A 25,560-nucleotide genomic window follows, 5' to 3' on the forward strand; every position below is an offset into this window, starting at 1 on the left:
GAGAGAGTGAAAGACTTTGTTCTCATTCTAAGTGCAGCTCTTTTTGTGATTCCTTTGGCACTTCTATCTCTCTTAGGTACTACTTACATGACCCCCTTTAACACAGTATCTGAGCGTCTCTCACAGCACCCCTGGAAAGCAGGAAAATGCTATTATCCCTATTTTACAGATAGGGAACTGAGGCAAAGACAGACTACGTGACCGGACCAAGGTCAAACAGGAAGTCTGCGACAGAGCAGGGAACTGACCCCATGTCTCCTGAATCCCAGGCTAGGACCCCAACTACTGTTAACTTTTGACACTGTCTTATGTAAGAGAGGAAGGTGACTTATTTTAACTAGAAGTAGAAGAGGAGAAAACATGCCAAATTTCAACCCTTCACAGATTATTTCATTTGATTATCCCTTGGAATGGTGTGAATGGCAGTGAAACAAAGTTTAACACAGAGACCAGTGAAACACAGGTAAGCTTGTTAATTTACACAACAAGGAGTGAATCTGAAAATATTTATTCATAATTTGCCTTTGCTAAGGAAGGAGATGAGACTAACTATGACATTGTTCTTAAAAAGTTTGAGGAACATTTCATTGCAAAAAGATGTGTGATACACAAAGAAGCATGCGTTTGCCACATGGCTCACGGGGCCAGAGAGCATATGGAAGCCTTCATATGAACAAACAGAGCAGTGGCACTTCCATATCAGTAAGGAAGGCCACAAAGAAAATGTCTAATAGTTGACATTTTAAATAAAGAGCATTTTAGAAAAATTACAGTTAATGTTTGAGCTCAATCTGGAACTGGCATGAAAGTCTGAGCTAGTTGAAATGCAAGTCACCGAGCAAGAAAATAGTGGAAGGTAATTGCAAGCAGTAAAGAAAAGTTTTCCATGCAGAAAAGAGAAGCACCATTAAGAGCACTGAATTCCGCAGGCAGAAACATGATGGGTGTAGCAAGGACAAACAACAACGAGGAGGCCTGGCCACCCAGGGGAAATATGTGGGAACACCGAGAGCATGTCCTTCGAAACAAAGGAATCAGGGAGGAAGGATGAGTGAGTGAGTGATGTCCATTTCCTTGGCTGTATTCACTGGTATTCTCAAGATCTGTAACACCGTTGCACATTTAAATACATTTAAAATGGATTCAAGATCGGTACTGGTTGTGATTTGTAAAGAAACTTTTAAGGAGATGATTCCTAGCCCTAAACTGAAACAGCCCAGGGAAGTGCTCAATATCCCAGAGGGACAGATAAATTGCTTGGGGCAATTAATGGCCCATATTAACTAACAAGACAAGGAATAGGTGTATTACACCTTCATCATTAATGGGGCTACTCCAAGCACCCTGCTAGGCCAAACCACAGCTATTGTGAGGGGCCACAAAAAGCCCACTGGAGAAGTTAGAATGGTGGGGCATTTGGCCTTTGGAGGAAATGGCCTTTTTAAAGGAGAACCATGGAAAAAGTGTGGATCCCATGGAAAAAGGGGTCCATAACTCTGTGCTCATCCACAAGGGGTCCATTCCACTGTATCCCAAAGTGAAGGAAGAACTGGATAGACTGGAGACGAATGATTTAATTGTGCAATAAAAAACTGCCGCAAGTGTGTCCCTATAGAGCATGTTATGCAAAACAATGGGCATTTCCAAATCTAGGAGCTTGTCTAAATGGGACATTTTTCCAGTTACAGTTATACCAGTATAACTCCCTGTGTGGACACTCTTGTTTTGATATAAGAGTGCCTTTTCCCCATTTAGCTTCTGTCATTTTGGAAATAGTTTAAGCTAAGCCAAAAAACAGGCTAGAAAAAGACTGGCTTCCCCTTTCCTACTAGCGTCTGCTGGTCTGGGACATTCATTTATTCCCATAAGATATCTGTCAGCACTCTATGATCAACTCCATCAATGACTGCTGAGGGATCCAGCAGTATCAGCATAGAAGTTTGTTTATTGTTCAGATGCTGGAGTATAGACGCCATCATTTTCTTGATAACGTTACTATGATAAGGAAGGTTGGAGACTGCGTGGTAGTTGGTGGTCATTGGCATTAGGTTGTATGCTTCTTTAAGGTCTGCCAGACTACTCCATGCCTTAAAGTGTCTAATGGCTTCCTTTTTTTGAAGGAGGGTTTGATAATAGCTTTCAAAGGGCCTGATTAGATTTTACAAGGCATGAAGGTTTTACAGGTGGTGGCTCAGCCATTTCCAAGAGCCACCCAGGTTTTGATTGAGTGACTGGCTGGAACTCCATCAAAGTAGAACGTGTGGGAGGGGGAGGGCGGGCTTCACCCATGTTTCGGGGTGTTTTCCTTTGTCACTGTAAGGCCCTCTTTGATTTTTGTCCATGAAATAAAGAAAAACAAACACCTCCTCTCACACAGACTTTTAAAACTAAACCGAATAACTCTGTATGATCTTCATTGCCCACTACAGGCATGTAAGCTCCACTGCTTTTGCTCGAGACTCTTTTCTACCACTGCCAAGGCTGTCCTTACCCAGAGTTCCAAGTGCAGTGTACAGTTATAGAAAATAATGATATTACTGGAATACACTCAGTGCATTACACCACCAAATTACCGAATGAAAAACACTGTCCCAGACCAAACAACATACTGCACCGACCAACACAAATATTATTTTCCTTCTCCAAAACGAATGGTTCTTCTACAACATGAAGTCACCTCATAAGTTTTAGACTGCAAACCAAGTACATATGTTTTACTGACCTTCTTTTGATAAATACAGCTGGGCTTCACTCCCCTTTGATAGATAATAATTACACCTATCATTTTTAGCGGGCAGGCAAGCCTTCTTTGCACTTCTCCAGAAGGGGGAGGTATATAATTAACACCTTGTTGGGATAACGTACCTTCTTTAAGAACATTACTACATTTCTTACAGATTTACAATTGAGGTTTTAAACATTAGTTTCAGCTCATTTTCTCCTTGCTTAAAAACTAAACATCATGCTTAAAAATTAACCTCCCTCCCTCCAACCAAGCCATGTCTATACTACCAGGGCTACAGCGGCATACCTACAGCAATGCCACTGAAGGGTACACACTTCCGACAGCAAAGTGTTTTTCTGTGGGCTGGTCTACACGTGAATACCGTAGCTGAAGTCGAACTATCTTAGATCGATTTACCTTGGGTCCTCACGGCGCGGGATCGACGGCCGCAGCTTCCCCGTCGACTCCGCTACCGCTGCTAGCTCCGGTGGAGTTCCGGAGTCGACGGGGAGCGCGTTCGGGGATCGATATATTGCGTCTTAACAAGATGCGATGTATCGATCCACGATATATCGATCGCTACCCGCTGATACAGCGGGTAGTCTGGACGTACCCTGTCACTGTAGGTAATCCACTTCCCTGAGCGGCAGTAGGTAGGCTGACAGAAGAATTCCCTAGCAGCGATTACTCTGGGTAGTAAGTCAGCATAGCCATGATGCTCAGGGGTGTGAATTTTTCACAACTCTGAGAGCCACAGCTATGTCAACCTAATTTTTAAGTGTAAACACACAAGGCAGCTGAGTTTCAGAACACTGAAGCAAGAGCTTAACTAAAATGTTTGTCTACATAATTGTATCTCCTAACTTTTAAGGGGAAGATTTGGGGTGACGGCATCAGCAGGAGTCTGCAGCATCAGTTGTATCAATGGGAAGATTATTTCAAAACAGCTCTCAATTGTGTGTTGCCTGCAGTCCCTCTTCCATGTGAAGAGAGGCAGGAAGTTCCAATGGTCTCCTTCCTTCAATGAACGAGAGATCTGGATCGCAGTCCATAAACCGAAGTCTGGGAAGGTACCGGGGGTTTGTAACATCATCCTTGAGTTGCTGAAGACAGATGAGAGTCTTGTTGTACTGTGGTTGCATAGGCTCTTCCAGACTATCTGGTGTACTAATATCATCCCCACTGACTGGAAGAAAGGTGTTATTCTGCCTACTGATAAGCCTGAATATAGCAACTATTGCAGCATTACGCTGCTGTTGGTCCCAGAGAAAGTCGTCTCTTCCATCTCATTGTCGCAAATCAATGATGCACTTCATGGCAAAGGCCAGGATAGTCAGTGCTGCTTCAGACCTGGTCATTCCACTGTTGGCCAGATCTTCGCCTTGAGACAGCTTTTTGAGAAGATAATGGACTTCAATAATGCACGGTACTTTTTATCGATTTTTATCAGGCCTTTGATTCAGTGCATTAAGAAAGTTTGTGGGATCTGGTGAGATGACTCGGCATCCCTGAGAAGACAGCGTCATTGATAGAAGAGCTCTACAATGGAACGAAAAGATGAGTTCGAGTCAACAGCAGATACATGCCATGGTTTCCTATCTCCACAGGAGTCTGTTCTGTCACCATTGTTGACTTTTGTCATTGACTGGTTGATGAATAAGCTTGAGGAGACAGCTGTCGGTGGTGTAAAGCTGAACCACATTCTGCTTTGAGATCTTGAATATCCTGATGACATTGTCTTCTTGGCTCAATCTGGTGAACTGCTGCAGCTGATGGCCGATCTGGTCAGGCAAGCAGCAGCATGCACAAAAGATGTGGATATGGTTATAGCAGCAGCTGCTGCCATGTTTTGGGCCCTTCAAGTTGCCTCCCTGAGGACATTGTGACATCAAGCTTGCTATGACTCTGTGGACGTACAGAATCACAGTTATACCAACTCTACTGTAGGGAAGTGAAATGTGGACACTGAGGAAAGCTGAAAAACATCAGATTGATGTTTTCGAGTCTCATTGTCCTTGTGAGCCGCTTCATGCTGAGTAGTGGCAGGACAAGATCAGGAAAGGAGATATTTGAAACCAAACCCAGCAACTGCCTCCATCAGCACTGGTTTGATTTTGGCAGCCTTCTTGGAATGGACATTATTAGAATGGAAGACCAATGAATCCCGAAGCTTGTGTACAAAGCAATGCCACTGCATGGCCAGCAATCACATAGATGTCAAAAGCTTCAATGGTGCAACAAGATAGCCAATGATGGACATAAAATGGCTATTCAATCAGACCACCTTAAGCATCTTGCCAGAGATTGATCCAAGTGGCACTTGCAGGGAGGTCACTGTTCCTATGGGATCTGCCAGGATGATGACGGAGGATCTCTGCTCTGTCCAAAGCCTTTTGCCATTAATGGCTGGGGACAAAGGGGGCCGTGCAGCCTCTCCCTGAGTGGAAAAGGAAGCCCAGCCATCAATCTCCCTGAAGAGGACTCCTCTGGGAAGAGTGCTCTAGCCTGAAAGGATATGAATGTGGGGAGAAAGATACAGAAGGTAACAGAATAAAGAAAAAGCAGAGCTGGGCCATAACACTTGACTAAAATCTCTGATTTTACTCACATATGCCGAAACGCCTCCCCTTCCAAATTTTCCATGACAAATTAACTGACAGACCAACAAATGTCAAAGGAAACTTCTAGCACCCATCCTTTCCAAACTGATCACTGTACCTTCCATGTCTTAGGACATATGTAATGGCCAAATGGGTTTTCTTCAATCAGAGCAATACAGCTCAGTATGAATCAAGTGTTGGCATTCTCACTGCTGAGTCCAAGGATCAGGTGTGAAAATCTCACAACATAACTGCTCTTATTCACACTCAATGGTGACATTTTGGAGTGGTACAAGATGGTTGCTGTGTATACTAGCATTCTTGTTAAAAATCTCTCTTTGCTTCACCAACACTGCCAGCTAGACTGGGAACACTAGTGTAGATGGGTCATTGGCAACTGCTGGCATTTTAACTACTATGTCATCTAGACCTACTCTGCTCTGGGTTACAGGATACAGAAGTTAAAACAAAGATGGCTGTCTACATTAGCACTCTCATAATTGTGACCACCAGTGGTAGTGCAATGGCTGGAAATTTGAACAAAGATGTTAGTGTAAACAAGGCCGCAGCTTGCCTCCGAGCCTAGATAGACAAACACTTGCTCGGGTGAGTAGCCCCTCAGGCCAGAACATTCAAACTGCTATTTTTAGCACGCTAGCTCAAGCAGAGCTAGCACATGGCTGTTTCACCAGACTGGGCACATTCCCAGCTGCAGTGTAGCTATACCCAGAAGTTCCGTCCTTCGGCTCAGATGTTAAACTGATGCCAGTTCTAACTACCTCCAGCAGCTGTCGAGGTGGAAATTAAAAATGTCATCATGATTTTAAAAAGAAAAAAGGATAACTTTAATCCTGATGCTTTGGCCAACATTGGCTCTCTCAGGAAAATGGGTTCTAATTAGAGCCGTGTTAAACTTTCGCAACTAAACCCGAAACCAGTTTGTTTGTTTTAGGTTCTGTTACAAACCTAAAAGTCAGACCAAGTTTGCAAAAACTGGGCTGCGTTTCAAGTGAATCCATGCCAACGTATGGTTTTGAGTGGAAACCAGGCTCAATTCAGTAGTTTCACAGTGTTTTGATCTGAAACCAGGCCCAAACTGGCAGCTGCGAGTGAGGTTTGCTTTGAGATTTCATTTCAAACTACATAAATATGCATGAAGCTCAGAGAGTAAAAACCACCAAATTTCCTCTAATGTCCATGACTGTGGGGACCCTAGAGCAGTGGTTTTCAAACTTTTTTTCTGGTGACCCAGTTGAAGAAAATTGTTGATGCCTGCGACCCAACGGAACTGGGGATGAGGGTTTTGGGGTGTGGGAAGGGCTCAGGGCTGGGGCAGAGGGTTGGGGGGTGAGGGCTGTGGGATGGGGCCGGGAATGAGGGGTTCAGGGTGTGGGAGGGGGGCAGGGGGTTGGGGTGTGGGAGGGGGGCAGGGCTCTGGGCTGGGGTGCAGGCTTTGGGGTTGGGGTTTGGGGTGCAGGAAGGGGCTCTGGGTTTGGGGGCACTCAGGGCTGGGGCAGGGGGTTGGGGTATGAGGGGGTCAGGGCTCTGGGTTGGGGGTGCAGGCTCTGGGGTGGGGCCAGGGATGAGGGGTTTGGGGTGCAGGAAGGGACTCCAGGTTTGGGGGGGCTCAGGGCTGGGGCAGGGGATTGGGGTGCGGGGTTACCTCAGGTGGCTCCCAGTCAGCGGCGCAGCAGGGGTGCTAAGGCAAGCTTCCTACCTGTCGTGGCAGCGTGGACCACGCTGCACCCTGGAAGCGGCCAGCAGCAGGTCCAGCTCCTAGGCAGAGGCGCGCAAGCGGCTCCACGTGGCTCTCGCCCGCAGGCACCGCCCCCGGCCAATGGGAGTGCGGAGCTGGTGCTCGGTGTGGGGGCAGTGCACGGAGCCCTGCCCCTCCCCATCCCCCACCTAGGAGCCGGACCTACTGCTGGCTGCTTCCAGGGCGCAGTGTGGGGTCAGAACAGGGTAGGAATTAGCCTGCCTTAGCCGGGCAGCACCACTGACAGGACTTTTAATGGCCCAGTCGGCGGTGATGACCAGAGCCGCCGCAACCCAGTGCCTTACATTCCGCGACCCAGTAGTGGGTCGCAACCCGCAGTTTGAAAACCACTGCCCTAGAGGAATGAAGGGAGGGAAGAGACACCCACAATGGATGCCACGATTGCATACCCAGGCACTGCACTACTAATGCCTACATGCCATTGTAAATTGGCATGGTTCCATTTTTACACCAGCACAGGATTTGTGATATATTTTGAGAATGTTTGAGTAAAGAAGCTGTTATACCAACCAAATTCTGCTCTATAGTGGTCTGCTTATTTTTTCCTTTAAAAAAAAAAAATCATTAAAAAAGACATCTGTTTCTGTTGGTTTAGTACAGTTGACTTTTTATCAGATTGCAAACAAAGCTATGGTGGTCTGGTATCACAGGCTATAAGTTACTTTCCTTCCAGTGAGTTAGAATACTGTTGGAGAATGGATAGTAATACACCATTTGCGTTTAAAGAGAAGGCACATGCCATAAGACATACACATTGCTGCATTATCTTTGGATTTGCGCTCATCCTGCTCTACACAGATGTATGCATGTTTTATGTCTGTTTGTTATTTTTAAATAAATTTTTTGGAACATTTTAAAAAGTGATGGCAATTTATCTTATTGACAAATTTGACCTCAGTGCTCAGTAGTTTGTAAAGACAACCTTTGATAAGGCCAGAAAGTTAAACAAGAGTAACGTGCAACAGATGCCATTATTTAAGAATATAGCACATTGTTTCAGAAGGCTATTTCACTCTACAAAATGTGAAGCCTCCCCTATACCAAAAACATCTCCAATCTCTATGTCCTACTTAACAAGGCTACTGCTGGGCATCGGGCAGAAATGGACCTTAAAAGGTTTTAGTGAAAAATCCTAGATGAATGTAGATTTTAACATATAGCAGCAATTAGCCTGTGCTTCAGCATTAAGACAACTAGGCCCCAATCCCACGAAGATTTTACACATGTGAGTAGTTCCAGTGACTTCAGTGAATTATGTGTAATGTTAAGCACATGCTTAAGGCTTTGCAGGACTGTGGGGTTTAGTTATTAACACAACAAATACATAAATAATTTGCACTTATATAGTACCCTCCATCCTAGTATCTTAACATTTAAGTAGACTAAACTTTGTAAAATTATAGTATTTCATGACAAAAATGTGAGTGAAAATGAATCTTTGTACAGGATACCAAAGAACTATCATGAGATACAGCTTTGGTTAAGCAGGAGATCTCCAGCTGGCACAAAGCAAGCAAACTTTCTTCAGCCATGAATATTCCACAAACCATCAGGAAGCCACAGGGAAGTTTTGCTCATTGTTTTTTATAGTGGTTTTAAAAGGAAAACTGATCATAAATAAGATGGGTTTAACATATGAGCAGTTCTTTAGTCAGTCAACTTGATTCACTTCTGCGGGTGCAGGGGAATAATTTACTCCCTATGTACTCCCCTTAGGGTGACCAGATAGCAAGTGTGAAAAATTGAGATGGGGGTGGGGGGCAATAGGCGCCTATATAAGAAAAAGCCCCAATATCGGGACTGTCCTTATAAAATCAGGACATCTGGTCACCCTAACGCCCCTCGCTGTACTTGCTGGAGCAGTTATGCCCAAGGGGCAGTTCATCCACAGAAAAAGGGGAGGCTTAAACTCCAGCCAGGACCCATATAAGCCTGTCAGTGGAAGCTGACCAGGGGTTCCACTCAATCAGTGGATCTCCTGGGAGTCTTGGTTCCATCCCCTTTCTCTATGACCTCACCCACTGAGTGGGCTGTGACAGTCATCTTCAGGTCCTTATCAGAGCAGTGATTGCAAGGAAGCAGTGTTTGTCTGTGTGCTATCCCTCCAGGTGGACTTTCTGTCCTTAGGGACACAGCCTGAGTTCTGCCAGAAGAAGATGGTTGAATCCAGGCAATGAACAGCCCAGTGCTGCCAAAAAACATGAGTAACTCTATTCCTTGCCAGACAGAAGGCAGTTTGGGCTGGTATTCCTTTATTTATCATTCCCAAATTTACAAGGCTATGAGATCTGCTAAAAGTGTAAATCATCCCAGGCAAATCAAGTTAGGGAGGAATTTCTAGATGCGAATAATGATTGCCAGAGACTCCACAGCAATCTGCATACTGAACTACTTGAACAACAAGCCAAATTCATCCCGGATGTAATTCCACTGAAACAAATTACTTTCCACAAGGGGTAAAGCTGGCCCACTCCTTCTAAAGACACATGCCATGCTGTAATCCAGTTTTCTATTTAAATTTTAAGTAACCCTCTCAGACAATACCATGAATTAGAAAACAAAGCAGTTTTGAAGAAATTTGTGCTAGTAACACTGGTTACAAAATACAATTATTCCATCTGGGACGCCGCTAGATGACTTTTTGTTGTTATTGTTTTATGCCCTTTGGGATTGAAACTAAGTCCCCATTCCAATGATAGAATAATGCATGCTGGGAGCCCACTGCTTCATTACAAAATAATGCACCAGAATGGATCAGAAGTTATCCAGCTCCAGTTATGAGGACTTAACTTATTTGTTTTCTAAATTTTATCTTAAAACTATCTATGTGCAGAATTCCCCTCCAGCTCCTTCTATTTGGAGCACACATTTTAATTATTTATTTGATGACTTATAAATATCACACATTACCCAAGTATATAGCACTCATCACAAAATACAGAACTAAAAAGGTCTGATCTCATCATGATCATCTTGGCAAATCCCAAAGACACGTGTTCTCCTTGCAAATCGAGCACCACCCACATCAATCTCTAGCAAGGTATTTAAGGTGATCTGATTGTATATTCAGTTTGATCTAAATATCTGTAAATCCTACCTTAAAATAATCCAGAAGTCAAGTACAAATTTGATCAGATAGGTACAATATACCTTAGGCTTGTCAAAATAGAGCTCCAGCAGACTTCCAGAGTGATCAGGCTCCTCCACTGAGAATGTCTTGCTATCAGTCCTGCAGTGTTCAACCCCAGACAGTAAAGATATGAGACTTTGCTTTCTCCACTAGCATCCAGGCATAAGTTGCTGGGGCATGGGAGGCCTACCTAATGGGTGGAGAAGAACCTTGCTGAGTGGTTGTGGTGGCAGTTCGGAGCAATGGTGAGTCAAGTACTGACCTGAGGGTGAAGCCAGAGTCCGGGTCACGGAACCAAGCCAAAAGGGCAGAACCAGAGTCAGGATCAGAAACACCAAGCTAAAGGGTAAGCCAGAGTCAGGGTCAAGAGGTCAAGCCAAACATCAGTCTGAGTCAGACTCAAGGCAGGGAAGCAAGGATTAGACTCAAGCTGGCATGAGTCAAGGCAGGAGGAGGACTGGAACAGGAAGCGGAAGCAGAAGCGAAAGCGAAAGCAGTGTAAGCACAGAGCTGCTGCAGCAAGCGGCAGGCTCCCCTGCCCAGTCAGGAAGCATGACCATTTGGAAAAGGCTCAGTGGGCCCAGCTGAGCTTGCTGGGTTGCCTAGCAACCAGGCTGGGAGCCAGCTGTCTCCTGACACCAGGTGCTTTCCAGCCATAGCCCCAAATATGGCAGTGACCAGTCACACTCCAGCCTCGGGCTACAAAAGTTTGAATTACTGTGACAAGGTCTGTGTCAGACCCTGAGGCCTCTGGGCCACCCATTAATGAAAAAAGGCACTGCATGCCACTGCAGTCCCCTGGGAATCCAAGACAGGCGTAGCTATGATGGTGCAAGTAATGCAGATTCCCAAGGGCCACAAGATTATGGGGGCCCAACCAGCAGAGGCTGCTCTACCTTAGACACCATCATCGTTACGCCCCAGTCTAGCTATAGGCAGACAGGGCTCAGAGGGGCAAAAAGCAGCCCCCACACAGGCAGAGAAGCCCTCTTGCCCCCTCCCCAGCCACTTCCAGCCCCCAGTGTAAATAAAATCGTGGCCACCACTCCTCAGGCCCTGACTGGCTCAGGGCTGGTTCTGGCAGATCCAGCCCATACCTACTGCTCCATGCCGGGCCCCTGCCCTGACTGCTGCTGCCCCGGACTTTCACTGCGACCACTGATTCAACAGTGAGGAACTTATCCAGAAAGGCGCAGGGCAGAGGGCAGAATGGGGGTGCAGAGGGCCAGGCGGGGAGAGTGGTCTGGGCTAAGGATGCAGGGGACAGGCAGGCTGGGCTTGTGGGAGTGTGCGGAGTGTGGGGGCCAGGTGGGCTGGACTGGGGGGTTCCTCAGGGCACATGAGCCCTCTGACTCCAGTTCCGCAGATCAAGACACAGGCCACAGGGAGTGGAGGAAACTGGGGGGAGGGTTGCGGGAGAGAGGGGACAGATGGGGAGCAAGTCCCTGGCCCCAGACATTGGAGGAGGATGCTGGGGGAGAGCTGCAGGAGGCATATGGGGAGTGGCCCCTGATAAGAATTAATCTCTTTTCACTCTGTTATAATGTTTTTCTCCTAATGCAACTAGATTCACTTTTGCAGTGGAGCTCCCATCCAACATTTTGACATGGAAAACCATTGTCAACTTGGGCCTGGTCTACACTACACCTTTAATTCGGATTTAGTGGCTTTAATTCGAATTAACTCTGGAACCGTCCACACAACGAAGCCATTTAATTCGAATTAAAGGGCCCTTTAATTCGATTTCTGTACTCCACCCCGACGAGCGGAGTAGCGCCAAAATCGAATTTGTCAATTCGAATTAGCGTTAGTGTGGCCGCAATTCGATGTTATTGGCCTCCAGGAGCTATCCCACAGTGCACCATTGTGACCGCTCTGGCCAGCAATCTGAACTCGCATGCACTGGCCAGGTGGACAGGAAAAGCCCCGGGAACATTTGAATTTCATTTCCTGTTTGCACAGCGTGGAGAGCACAGGTGACCACAGAGAGCTCATCAGCACAGGTAACCATGCAGGCTGATAATCGAAAAAGAGCACCAGCATGGACCGTACAGGAGGTACTGGATTTGATCTCTATATGGGGAGAGGATTCAGTGCTAGCTGAACTGCGTTCGAAAAGACGAAATGCCAAAACTTATGAAAAAATTTCCAAGGGCATGATGGAGAGAGGCCACAATAGGGACACAGATCAGTGCCGCGTGAAAGTCAAGGAGCTCAGACAAGCCTATCAAAAAGCAAAGGAGGCAAACGGTCGCTCCGGGTCAGAGCCGCGGACATGCCGCTTCTACGCTGAGCTAAATGCATTTCTAGGGGGGGCCGCCACCACTACCCCACCTCTGACTGTGGATTCCGAGCTGGGGATAATCTCATCAGGGACACCTGATGATTCCGCGGAAGGGGAAGAGGAGGAGGAGGAGGAGGACGAGCTGGCAGAGAGCACCCAGCTCTCCGTTCTCCCCAACAGCCAGGAACTGTTTCTCACCCTGACTGAAGTACCCTCCCAAGCCTCCCAAGCCAGCACCCAAGACCATGACCCCATGGAAGGGACCTCAGGTGAGTTTACCTTTTAAAATATAAAACATGGTTTAAAAGCAAGCATTTTTAATGATTAATTTGCCCTGAGCACTTGGGATGCATTCGCAGCCAGTACAGCTACTGGAAAAGTCTGTTAACATGTCTGGGGATGGAGCGGAAATCCTCCAGGGACATCTCCATGAAGCTCTCCTGGAGGTACTCCAAAAGCCTTGCCACAAGGTTTCTGGGCAGTGCAGCCTTATTCCGTCCTCCATGGTAGGACACTTGACCACGCCATGCTAGTAGCAAGTAATCTGGTATCATTGCCTGACAGAGCCTGGCAGCGTATGGTCCCGGTGTTTGCTGGCATTCAAGCAACATCCGTTCTTTATCTTGCTGTGTAATCCTCAGGAGAGTGATATCGCTTAGGGTAACCTGGTTGAAATAAGGGAATTTAATTAAGGGGACTGAGGTGGCCGTTCCTACTGGGCTGTTTGCCTGTGGCTGAAAAGAAATCCTTCCCTGCATTTAGCCAAGTGCAAGGGGGGGGGGGAGGATTGGCCCAGAGCTTTTCGCGTTTTGCTAGCAGGGATCTTCCCTGATACCAGCCAGGCGGTGGGGGGAGGGATAAAGCACTCATCCCAGAGAATTCATGGCGGGTGGGGGGGGGGGGGGTGTTAGTTTGGTTCCTGCAGGGATCTTCCCTGATACCAGCCACGCGGTGGGGGGAGGGATAAAGCACTCATCCCAGAGAATTCATGGCGGGTGGGGTGGTGGTGTTAGTTTGGTTCCTGCAGGGATCTTCCCTGATACCAGCCACGCGGTGGGGGGAGGGATAAAGCACTCATCCCAGAGAATTCATGGCGGGTGGGGGGGGGGGTGTTAGTTTGGTTCCTGCAGGGATCTTCCCTGATACCAGCCACGCGGTGGGGGGAGGGATAAAGCACTCATCCCAGAGAATTCATGGCGGGTGGGGTGGTGGTGTTAGTTTGGTTCCTGCAGGGATCTTCCCTGATACCAGCCACGCGGTGGGGGGAGGGATAAAGCACTCATCCCAGAGAATTCATGGCGGGTGGGGTGGTGGTGTTAGTTTGGTTCCTGCAGGGATCTTCCCTGATACCAGCCACGCGGTGGGGGGAGGGATAAAGCACTCATCCCAGAGAATTCATGGCGGGTGGGGGGGGGTGTTAGTTTGGTTCCTGCAGGGATCTTCCCTGATACCAGCCACGCGGTGGGGGGAGGGATAAAGCACTCATCCCAGAGAATTGGATGGGGGGGGGGTGTTAACCTTCAGCAGCAGAAAACAAGCTAACAGGAAAACTGCAGCACAACGGGCTTTGCTTGGTATGTGGGAAAGCAGGGCGCAGAAGCCTAAAGACAGTGGCTTACCATGGCAGCATGCAAGGTGAATTCTGTTTCCCCGACCTGCGTCTGTGATCTCTAGCAGCAAAGCCACAGGCACTCAATATTAAGAGGCAAAATGCGACCTTGCACAGAAATCACATGTGCTATGTAATGTGAATAGTATACACCGTGAAAGAGTATAAGCATTGTTCTGAAAAATGTATCTTTTAAAAAAATTCTCTCCTTTTTTCACTCCCTCCAGCAGGTGCAAATGTTTCAAGCCTCCCTCCTCCTTCCCGAAGGCTATCCCAGATAAGGCGTCGTAAAAAAAAAACGAGAGAAGAGATGTTTTCCGAAATCATGCAATCCACCAGGAATGAAAGAGCTCATCTGAATGAGTGGAAGGAGACGGTTTGCAAGTATAGGAAAGAAGCCAGTGACCGTGAGGACAGGAGGGACCAACGTGAGGACATGAGGGACCAACGTGAGGACAGGAGGGACCAACGTGAGGAGAGGAGAGACGCTCGAGATGAGAGGTGGCGGCAGGAAGATCAGAGGAGTCGGGAAGCAACGCTGGGGCTGCTGCGTGAGCAAACAGACATGCTCCGGCGTCTGGTGGAGCTTCAGGAACGGCTGCTGGAGAACCGAGTGCCGCTACAGCCCCTGTATAACCCCCCTACCTCCTCACCATGTTCCATAGCCTCCACACCCAGACGTGTAAGAACACGGGGGGGGAGGCTCCGTACACCCTCCCATTCCACCCCAGTGGACAGCCCAAGCAAAAGGCTGCCATTTTTTTAACCTTTTTTTACTGGGCTTTTCCTTCCCGCAGATCCTCCTCCCAAACCCCACTCAGGTTCTGTGCCGCTACAGCCCCTGTATAACCCCCCTACCTCCTCACCATTTTCCATAGCCTCCACACCCAGATGTGTAAGAACACGGGGGGGGGGAGGCTCCGTACACCCTCCCATTCCACCCCAGTGGACAGCCCAAGCAAAAGGCTGCCATTTTCTTAACCTTTTTTTACTGGGCTTTTCCTTCCCGCTGATCCTCCTCCCAAACCCCACTCAGGTTCTCTCCCTCTTTTTATAATCAATTCATAAAGAATAAATGATTTTTAAACAATGGTGACTTTATTTCCTTTGAAAGCAAGCTGGGGGAAGGGGGAGGGTGGGTTCCTTACAGAGAATGAGTCAATAAAGGGGGCGGGTTTTCAGGAAGGATAAACAAACATAAATTTCACACTGTAGCCTGGCCAGTCATGAAACTGGTTTTCAAAGCTTCCCTAATGCGCAGCGCTTCATCGTGTGCTCTTCTAATCGCCCTGGTGTCTGGCTGCGAGTAATCAGCAGCCAGGCGATTTGCCTCAGCCTCCCACCCTGCCATAAAGGTCTCCCCCTTGCTCTCACAGAGATTGTGAAGCACACAGCAAGCAGTAATAACAATGGGGATATTGGTTTGGCTGAGGTCTGAGCGAGTCAATAAGGATCGCCAGCGACCTTTTAAACGGCCAAATGCACATTCTACCACCATTCTGCACTTGCTCAGCCTGTAGTTGAACAACTCCTGACTCCTGTCCAGGCTGCCTGTGTATGGCTTCATGAGCCATGGCATTAAGGGGTAGGCTGGGTCCCCAAGAATAACAATTGGCATTTCAACATCCCCCACGGTTATTTTCTGGTCCGGAAAGTAAGTCCCTTGCTGCAGCCGTTTAAACAGATTGGTGTTCCTGAAGACGCGAGCGTCATGAACCCTTCCCGGCCAGCCCACATGGATGTTGGTGAAACGTCCCTTGTGATCCACAAGTGCTTGCAGCACCATTGAGAAGTACCCCTTGCGGTTTATGTACTGGGTACCCTGGTGCTCCGGTGCCAAGATAGGAATATGGGTTCCATCTATTGCCCCACCACAGTTAGGGAATCCCATTGCAGCAAAGCCATCCACTATGACCTGCACATTTCCCAGAGTCACTACCTTTCGTAGCAGCACCTCCGTGATTGCTTTGGCTACTTGCATCACAGCAGCCCCCACAGTAGATTTGCCCACTCCAAATTGATTCCCGACTGACCGGTAGCTGTCTGGCGTTGCAAGCTTCCACAGGGCTATCGCCACTCGCTTCTCAACTGTGAGGGCTGCTCTCATCTTGGTATTCTGGCGCTTCAGGGCAGGGGAAAGCAAGTCACAAAGTTCCATGAAAGTGCCCTTACGCATGCGAAAGTTTCTCAGCCACTGGGAATCGTCCCACACCTGCAACACTATGCGGTCCCACCAGTCTGTGCTTGTTTCCCGGGCCCAGAATCGGCGTTCAAAGCCTATAACCTGGCCCATTAACATCATAATCTCCAAAGCACCGGGGCCCGCGGTCTCAGAGAATTCTGTGTCCGTGTCCATGTCCTCATCACGCTGGTCGCTGCGCTGCAATCGCCGCCTCCTCCTCCTCCTCGCCTCTTGTTTCTGGTCCTGTGTAAGCATAAACTCCACGAGAAAGCGCGAGGTGTTTATAATGTTCAAGACTGCGTTCTGGAGCACAACGGGATCCATGCTTGATGCAGAATGGAGTCTGCAGAGTTCACTCAGGAAAAAAGGCGCGAAATGGTTGTCTGCCGTTGCTTTCAGGGAGGGAGGGGGAGGCTGTACCCAGAACTACCTGCGACAATGTTTTTTGCCCCATCATGCACTGGGGTCTCAACCCAGAATTCCAAGGGGGGTGGAGACTGCGGGAACTATGGGATAGCTATGTAAAAGCTACCCACAATGCAACGCTCTGGAAATCGATGCTACTATGGTAGCTTGGACGCAAACCACCGAATTAATGGTGCCTAGTGTGGCCGAATACATTCGAATTTACAAAATCGGTTTCCTAAATTCGAATTATATAAATTCGAATTAATCCTGTAGTGTAGACATACCCTTTGTCTGATCAGCCAGTTAAATTGGATTTATGGAGTGGCCCAAAATAGCTGAAGCATACCAGTAAATCTTGCCCCTCATGGGGCAAGATCAAATCCAATCCGAACAGTGTGTGTATTTTAGGGATACTTAGAAGATGATATTGATATTGGTGAGGGCTGTTTTTTTATCTAGATCAATTAACATTTCGATGATATGGAAATAGATACACCATAAGTGCCTGACTTACACAGTAATGTAAAACGGACTAGGTATCATAATCTTTGAAAAGTGCTGAGGATGTTATTATTTTAATTGTTTTTAATTGCATGGCAGTATGAATCATTGTGTTTGGTTTCTGTGACACAGAGACCACATCCTCAAGAGTGGTCTGTAAATTTGTGACAACACTGGTTTGCATTTGGTGCCACACCATTGGTGAATGCAAAGCTAGTGCTGCTTGTGTTCAAATTGCAAGTTTTTCCATTGGCAAAATTGTAGGTTCAGCTATAAAGATTTGGGGCCTGATTCCCCATTACATTACTCTTCTTTTACAATGGTGTAACTCCAGACATTTAGTTCCAGTAGAGTTGTACCAACTTGAAACTGGAGTAACATACAATGGTGACTCAAGCCCTTGGGCTTTTTGACAACTATATGTCTTGCTACTTGATTTAAAGTCTCAGATATAAAAGGTGAGTTATTTGTATTTGTATTGCTAGAAATGTACACACTGTTTTAAAAATGTTAAACAACTGAGCGGAGCGGCTAAATTCAAGAAGCAAAATTAAACTAGTGAGCAAATTAGCCAAAAATTGATGGTTTTCTTAACACTGCATCAGATGTTTCTTAACACTGCATCAACATCTTCAGCTACCAGAGACAAAATCATGGAAGATTTTGGCAGTCAGTGTCTGTGTTGAAAATGTTTTAATCCTGATATACCCAAGATAGTCAAACTTGATAGTGCTCCAGGAGCAAACTCTGGTCAGAATGAAAATATTTATACCTCAGTAGCATCCATTGATGTCTTATTGACTGATTGCAGTGAGGTTAAAGTTGAGTTGTCTAAAGAAAATCCCATTGACAAATCAAAATTTAGTGCAGAAACTAAGTTCAGAATATAAACATTTTATTGTAAAACGTGGCCTTTTTTCTCAACCTCTGAGGGACCATTCCCACATGACTCAGACAAATCAATGCTTTTCAGCATCTTATTATGAAACCAGGTTTAACGGAGTGCACTCACCTTATGGAAGCACTCCTTAATCAAGTGTGTATGTGTCTGCTCTTTTTTCTCGATTTCTCCACTCACGGTGTCCCCTGCTGGCCGCTGCGTTCATCAGGCAGGTCTTCGATGACAGCCCTCCAGCCAAATCACACACAGTCCATGTGCAAAGCCAAACAAACCCCTTTTAGGGCACACGGGTACCCCTCCAGTTGAGATACTCCTCTCGAACTCAGTTCATGGACCCTAGCTCTCCAGCTGAGTCAGTCTCAGTTCAGCCTCCTTTGGGGGGAGGGGGGGTAACAGTTCCAGATGCAGCCCATCCCTAGGCCTGTTTAAACTCCCGTTCTCAGGGCGTAGCTACTTCCCCAGTGGCTGATGAGGCAGCAACCCGGACCCAGCCACTACTCCAGGCCCCAACCCTTGGACCCTATAACTAGCAACCACATGCCACAGCCCTCTAACTGTATTTCCCTGGGCCACTTTTCCACGGCCCTTATCTTTCTCGAGTCCCACCAGCCAGCCAGGATCACCTTCCCTGCTCCCCTGATCTCTGCCAGTAACTGCTTGCCTTGGTCCTTGCAGCTCCTGTAGCCAGCCAGGAGCACTTCTTGCTCCCCTGGTCCCGGACAGCAGACTGAACTCACTCTTTCCCTGTAGCTCCTTTTATACCAGCCTGCTGAGACCTGGTTGGCTGCTTCCCAGCAGCCTCTTTCTGATTGGCTGCGTCCAATGCAGCCACTCTAAGCAGCTTGGAGTACTCACCTCCACTGCTCCTTCCTGGGACAGAATGGGGTAGGATCGTGAGGCCTCCAACAGGTGGCCTCCAGACCTAATACACCCCACCACTCCCTGTCAAAGGCTGAAATCAAACAAACTAATTTGGTTATGCTATTCTCCAGTGCAGGACAACATTTACTGCCAACTCTGTTGGCTTTTCAGGGACTGAAGGGAAAAAACGTCAGATGACTTGGCCTCAATAAGTGGAATGATAAATACAGTGATATGTGAAACATAGAATCATAGGACTGGAAGGGACATCGAGAGGTCATCTAGTCCAATCCCCTGCACTCATGCCAGGACTAAGTATTATCTAGACCATCCCTGGCAGGTGTTTGTCTAACCTGCTCTTAAAAATCTCAAATGATGCAAATTCCACAACCTCTCTGGGCAATTTGTTCCAGTGCTTAACCACCCTGACAGGAAGTTTTTCATAATATCCAACCTAAACCTCCCTTGCTGCAATTTAAGCCCACTGCTTCTTGTCCTAACCTCAGAAGTTAAGGAGAACAATTTTTCTCCCTCCTCCTTGTAACAACTTTTATGTACTTGAAAACTGTTATCATGTCCCTTCTCCGTCTTCTCTTCTCCAGACTACACAAACCCAATTTTTTCAATCTTCCCTCATAGGTCATGTTTTCTGACCTTTTAATATTTTTTGTTGCTCTTCTCTGGACTGTCTCCAATGGACTGTCTGGACTGTCTCTTTCCTGAAATGTGGCGCCCAGAACTGGACACAATACTCCAGCTGAGGCCTAATCAGTGTGGAGTAGAGTAGAAGAACTACTTCTCGTGTCTTGCTTACAACACTCCTGCTAATATATCCCAGAATGATGATGATGATTTTTTTTTTTGCAACAGTGTTACACTGTTGACTCATATTTAACTTGTGATCCACTATGACCCCCAGATCACTTTCTGCAGTACTCTTTCATAGGTAGTCATTTCCCATTTTATGTGTGCGCAATTTATTGTTCTTTCCTAATGGAGTACGTTGCATTTGTCCTTATTAAATTTCATCCTATTTAGTTCAGACCATTTCTCCAGTTTGTCCAGATAATTTGAATTTTAATCCTATCCTCCAAAGCACTTTCAACCAGTGGAAAAATAACATATGGGTCAGTCTGGAGGCCCCCTCATGTGCACCAGAACTTGGGTAGAAGTGCAGGGGGAACCGGCACTGGAACTGTGGCCCTCCCCCCTGCTCCTTCTCTTCCCCCAGGGCTCTACCCTCTGGCCAGGCCAGAAGTCAAAGTTGATAACTACTCTCTGGGAACAGTTTTCCAATCAGTTATGCACCCACCTTATAGTAGCTCCATCTATGCTGTATTTCCCTAGTTTGTTTATGAGAAGGTCATGTGAGACAGTATAAAAAGCCTTACTAAAGTCAAGATATACCACTTGTACAGCTTCCCCCCATCCACAAGGCTTGCTTCCCTGTCAAAGAAAGCTATCAGGTTGGTTTGACACAATTTGTTCTTGACAAATCCATGCTGACTCTTACTTATCACCTTATTATCTTCTAGGAGTTTGCAAATTGATTGCTTAATTATTTGCTCCATTATCTTTCTGGGTACTGAAGTTAAACTAACTGGTCTGTAATTCCCCAGGTTGTCCTTATTTCCCTTTTTATAGATTGGCAGCATATTTGCCCTTTTCCAGTCCTCTGGAATCTCTCCTGTCTTCCATGACTTTTCAAAGACATCTGTCATTTCATAGCTTGCTTAGTGTATGATCAGGGGTCCTTGCATAGGACCGTTGACAAAGATCTCAAATTGAAAATAAGGAAAAGGGGCCAGTTGCTTTCGGCAGGACCCCAATCTTATCATTGACACACCATCACTTTATCTATGTCTAATCTTGTATTTAGAGGTTGTAGAGAGGTCACTGCTGAGGGAAACAGCAGTAATTTTTTGTCTACTGTCGAACTATCAGACAAATACAATCCTGTACATCATAAGGAAGCCAAAAGGCTCAACAGTTTACTTCAGACCAGAAATTCCAAATGAAATCATCCAGTTGCTATCAGGCCAGGTTACAGAAAGTATTGTTGATGACATCAAGAATGCTCCATTTTACCCAGAGATAATGGACATGACCCAGGATTTATCCAAAATTGACCAACTAAAGCAAGTTTTTGGTAGGTTACCATAGAAAAGATGAAAAAGGCAATCCTGCCAAAATAAATATTAACAAGAGTTTTTTAGGATTTCACAGAGTAAGTGGTCAATCGGGTGCTAATCCTGAAAGCAATACCAGCAAGTATATTGAAGATAGGTCTAGAACTATCAAAAATAGGAGGACAGGGATATGATGGCACTGCAAATATGAGCAGAATCTATTGTGGTGTAGAAGCAAGAACTGCTGAGAAAGTACCAAACACAAGATATGTGCTCTGTGCTGCACACAATCTGAATCTAGTGTGAAAGGATTCAGTACGGACAATCACAGAATTTCAAAATTATTATGATTTAGATGAGTGATTACATACATTTTTTAAATCACAGCATTAACTGATGGGCTTTGTGCTCTTCCTTTGTAAGTGAATCCAACCTAACTCTGAAAAGACATTGGTCTTCTCGTTATGAACTTCTGCAGACAGTAGGCAAAAATGTGTAGACATAGTCTGTATTTATGGATGAGATAGATACGTTCTCATTTTCCAAGAGGGTAAAGATAAGCAAAATTTTAGATTTCAGATTTGGGAATGGGGTCCCTTACCTATTTTGCACCATGGCCCTCTTGGGCCTTGTTACACCCTTGATCCAAGAAGAGTGATGGATCTAATATGTCCTCTGGACTGCAAATGGTAAGAGTAAGTCAGACAAACACTTCTAATAGAAACCATATTGCAATCAGTTACTCTAGAGGTTTCCTTTTGCATATCAGTATAATTGCTGTCTTACCTGGGATAAGCGTAAGGCAGCTTGCCCTTACATATATCCTATATCTGTCAGAACTGTAGAGGAAAGCAAGGAGACCACAGTATTGGGGTTCAGTGAAAAGGTGATGCAGAGCTGAGTAACATCTGCATACTGATGACCCTGCCAACCATCTCACTGTCTCCTCTCGCAGCTTCACAAACAAGAGGGATGACAAGAACCCTGCGGACTCCACATAAGAGAGCCTGTAAGGAAAAAGGGTACTCAAACTATCCTTTGGCACCACAGAGAGAGGAAAGAATGACCCTGCCTTTCCCATCCATCTCTGCAAGGATCTTGCAGGCAAATTAACAAAACCTCAAAGTCAATGGTATCAAAGGCTAATGATAGCTCTAGCAAAATCCACTCGGACTACTTACAGGCATTTATTGTTAGAAGATCAACCATAAATAACAATACCATCCCCCAAGTGCACCCACATTTAAAAATCAGACCGATAGGAAATAGAGGACAGAAGACAACTGCAAGACTAAGATGTAAGTGCTGCTGCTCCAATATCACTTTTTCAATAGTTTTCCCCCAACACAGAAGGTGTTAACTGGCAAGATTCTTACAATCAAGGGTATTTTTTTACATCTGAGTTAACCCAGGCTCTTATTCGGGTGTTGTCCCAACCCCTGTCTCCATCCACACACAAATCACTCTCACCATAGGTAAGTGGTGCTTTCAACCCAGGCTAACTGGCCTGTTCTGGGCTTGTGGGTTAGAGCCCAGGTTCTGTTTTCACTTGGGCTGGCAACCCATCCACCCACCGCCTTCCCACAGTTCCTCCATGGGCCCAGAAGTACAGTCAAATTCTCCCACAAGTGACTGGGAAAGAATCAGAGAGTGACCCAGCTTATTGCAGCCCAAAGAACCATGGGATAATATGCCCCCAGAAATCCTAGCAGCATACAAAAGTGAGTGCGGCACCAGGATTCAGTTATGGCTGTGCAGTGTGGCTGCTCACACCTGAGCTAGGCTAGCCCAAGTGCTGATTACCTGAGTTAACTCTGCAGTGAAGACATAGAAAGGTTTTTATTCAGTGCTGGTTCTTTAAGAGCGGATGGTGCCATATTCTCTTCACTTTGTTTCTAATTGCCTTTTCCCCATTTCCCTTTAAGCTTTGTTTTCCTCCTTCTTACCCCAGTAGTGGCCACAGCAAGTGGTAGGGCTGAACCTGCAGGTAGCCAGCTGCTCCCTCCCTTGATCCCCATTGTGTGCGCACACACTTATTTCCTACCCTCCCCTGCACATTGATCATAGTTTCAAAGTGAAAACCTACAGCACTGTAGGGGTACTGTCACAGAGAAGCATAATGGTAGGATATAAGCAAGATTCGTGTGGAAGTGGAAAGAAAAAGGGGTGTCCTCTTCTCCGTTTCAGTATGAAAAACTGGGACACTTGACTGTAAAGGGAAGGGTGTGAAAAAATAATGTTTATCTCTCTGTGATCCAGCTTCCCCCAACCGCCACTCACTCAGAAATACATGCACAACTATTCACCCAGGCTGAGGACCTGTGGAATCGTTCCACAGATCAGAACCACCTTCTTCCTCCCAACGTCCACAGGCTCAGAACAACTTCTCCACAATACACCCACAAAAGCCTCCATGCTCAGAACACTTCCTTACCAGACACCCAGCACCCCCCAATTTGTTGCTGACCCTGTATTAGCTCCACAGAAGTCTGTATTCCATGTCCTGGGCCTACCGGCAGTATAAGGGCTAGAGACTTCAGGAAGCCATATAATTTGCCACTTTGGGGCAAAACTGAATTAGTCCCTCAGAAACCCATTTTTATTCAGGATGCTTCACCCCTAACATAAATTTGCCCTAACTTTTGAACCAAAGTCTTGATCCATATACAATTTTTACATGGGGCACTGTGAATGAATGAGAATGGCACAAGGAGTTGGGAGATCCTGAATTCTAATCCCAACTCTGCCACTAACTTTTTGTGTGGCTTTGGCAAGTCATTTAACTTCTGTGCCTCTGTTTCCCCATCTATAAAATGGAAATAAGCTTTACCAACCTGGCAGGTCACAGTGAGGATTTGTTAATTTATACAGCATACTGAAAATGCTAAGTACTGTATGTCTCTAGACTATTGTTATGCAGTGACCTTTATTACCCTTAATTTCAACATCTACCAGTAGGATAAAGAAATATTTTAATAATCTAAATCTATCTAAGATGTTTGCCTATTTTGTGAGGTTATTCTGCTCATAAATGCCACCTGCAGCCAGGCACGTAGAAAAAGAAAACAACTTTTTTTTTTCACCTTTCACATTTGTTGCATCCTCTTCAGTGGGTTTCCGGCGGTTTGCTGTGGCCCCACAACAGACAGCTGCACTCGCAGTACCTGTAGGTGTATGTCTTTCTCACTTTTCCTCATTGAGAGATTTGTCTAGAAGATAAAAACAAGCTCAGGGACATCCTATGATTCTAACTGTGGGACTGCTCTCAGACTGGGTCAGTGCAAATGAGGGAGATTACGGTGACGTTTCAAAGGTCCTATTGAAACACACACACCAAAATTTTCCATCCCCACAGGACGAGACAACAAAACCTTAAAATGAATCCTGAAATGCTGGAGCCACCCCTCCTCCACCACAAATGAGTGAGACTTGCCTGCAGCTCTGTGACTACATGCACCATGGCAAAACTTACTTTCACTTCCACACCGCAGACAACATGCCCACCATCTGGACTCAAAGAACAGGGAACTCCCTTACACCTTACAGAGCATACACACAGAGAAACCATATGCACACAGCAACCTGAGTACCACACAGTCTCTAATGTATTTATCCTCACAACACCCCCAGGAGGGCCGGAAAGTATTATCCCCATTTACAGATGGGGAACTGAGACACAGAGAGGGTAAGTGATTTGCCCAAGGTCACACAGGAAGTCTGTGGCAGAGCAGGAACTTAAACCTAGGTCCTAGGCTAGCACCCTAACAACTGGTCCAGTCTCCTCTCCTTAACCTAATTATAGGGATCGCAACCTCTTCCTCTGCTGTACACACTATACACATTCAAACTAAAAAGAGACGACCTGATTCTCCTCTCCCTTAGACTAGTGTAAAGAATAGTAACTCATGATTATATTTTTTTCCATTTTCTGATTTTCAGAGATTGAAAAATGTTGGGGTTTTCGGGGGATTTTGTTTAAAAAAACACACAAGAAAATTATAATTTTGTACACACACACACACACACACACACACACACACAAAATGAAATTAAAAAAAAATTGTTGGTATGACATATTTTTACTATTTTTGACCAGCTCTACTTTGAACTAGTTCCAAGGACTCAGTGAGGGAGTAAATCAGGACCCCAGGAAACCGGGAACTTCCCAATATAACTGCTCAGTCTTTGGGCTGGTCTACACTGGGGGGGGGATCGATCCAAGATACGCAACTTCAGCTACGCGAATAGCGTAGCTGAAGTCGAAGTATCTTGGATCAAATTACCTGGGGTCCAGACGGCGCGGGATCGACGGCCGCGGCTCCCCCGTCGACTGCGCTACCGCCGCTCGCTCTGGTGGAGTTCCGGAGTCAACGGTGAGCGCGTTCGGGGATCGATATATCGCGTTTTAATGAGACGCGATATATCGATCCCGGATAAATCGATTGCTACCCGC

The 25,560-nt window shown here is 46.2% G+C and overlaps 1 protein-coding gene across 1 annotated transcript in view; it reads left to right on the forward strand.

The window, feature by feature from the left end:
• Nucleotides 1-824: 824 nt before the first annotated feature.
• SPRED2 (sprouty related EVH1 domain containing 2) overlaps nt 825-25,560 on the forward strand; it is a 133,902-nt gene continuing 109,166 nt past the window's right edge. The window contains exons 1-2 of the mRNA XM_065401492.1: nt 825-856; nt 3,597-4,151. Coding sequence (XP_065257564.1) covers nt 825-856; nt 3,597-4,151 — 587 coding nt within the window. The remainder of the gene's footprint in view (nt 857-3,596; nt 4,152-25,560) is intronic.

The sequence above is a fragment of the Emys orbicularis genome, chromosome 3 (genome assembly GCF_028017835.1).
Source record: "Emys orbicularis isolate rEmyOrb1 chromosome 3, rEmyOrb1.hap1, whole genome shotgun sequence".
In the NCBI taxonomy this organism is placed as follows: domain Eukaryota; kingdom Metazoa; phylum Chordata; order Testudines; family Emydidae; genus Emys; species Emys orbicularis.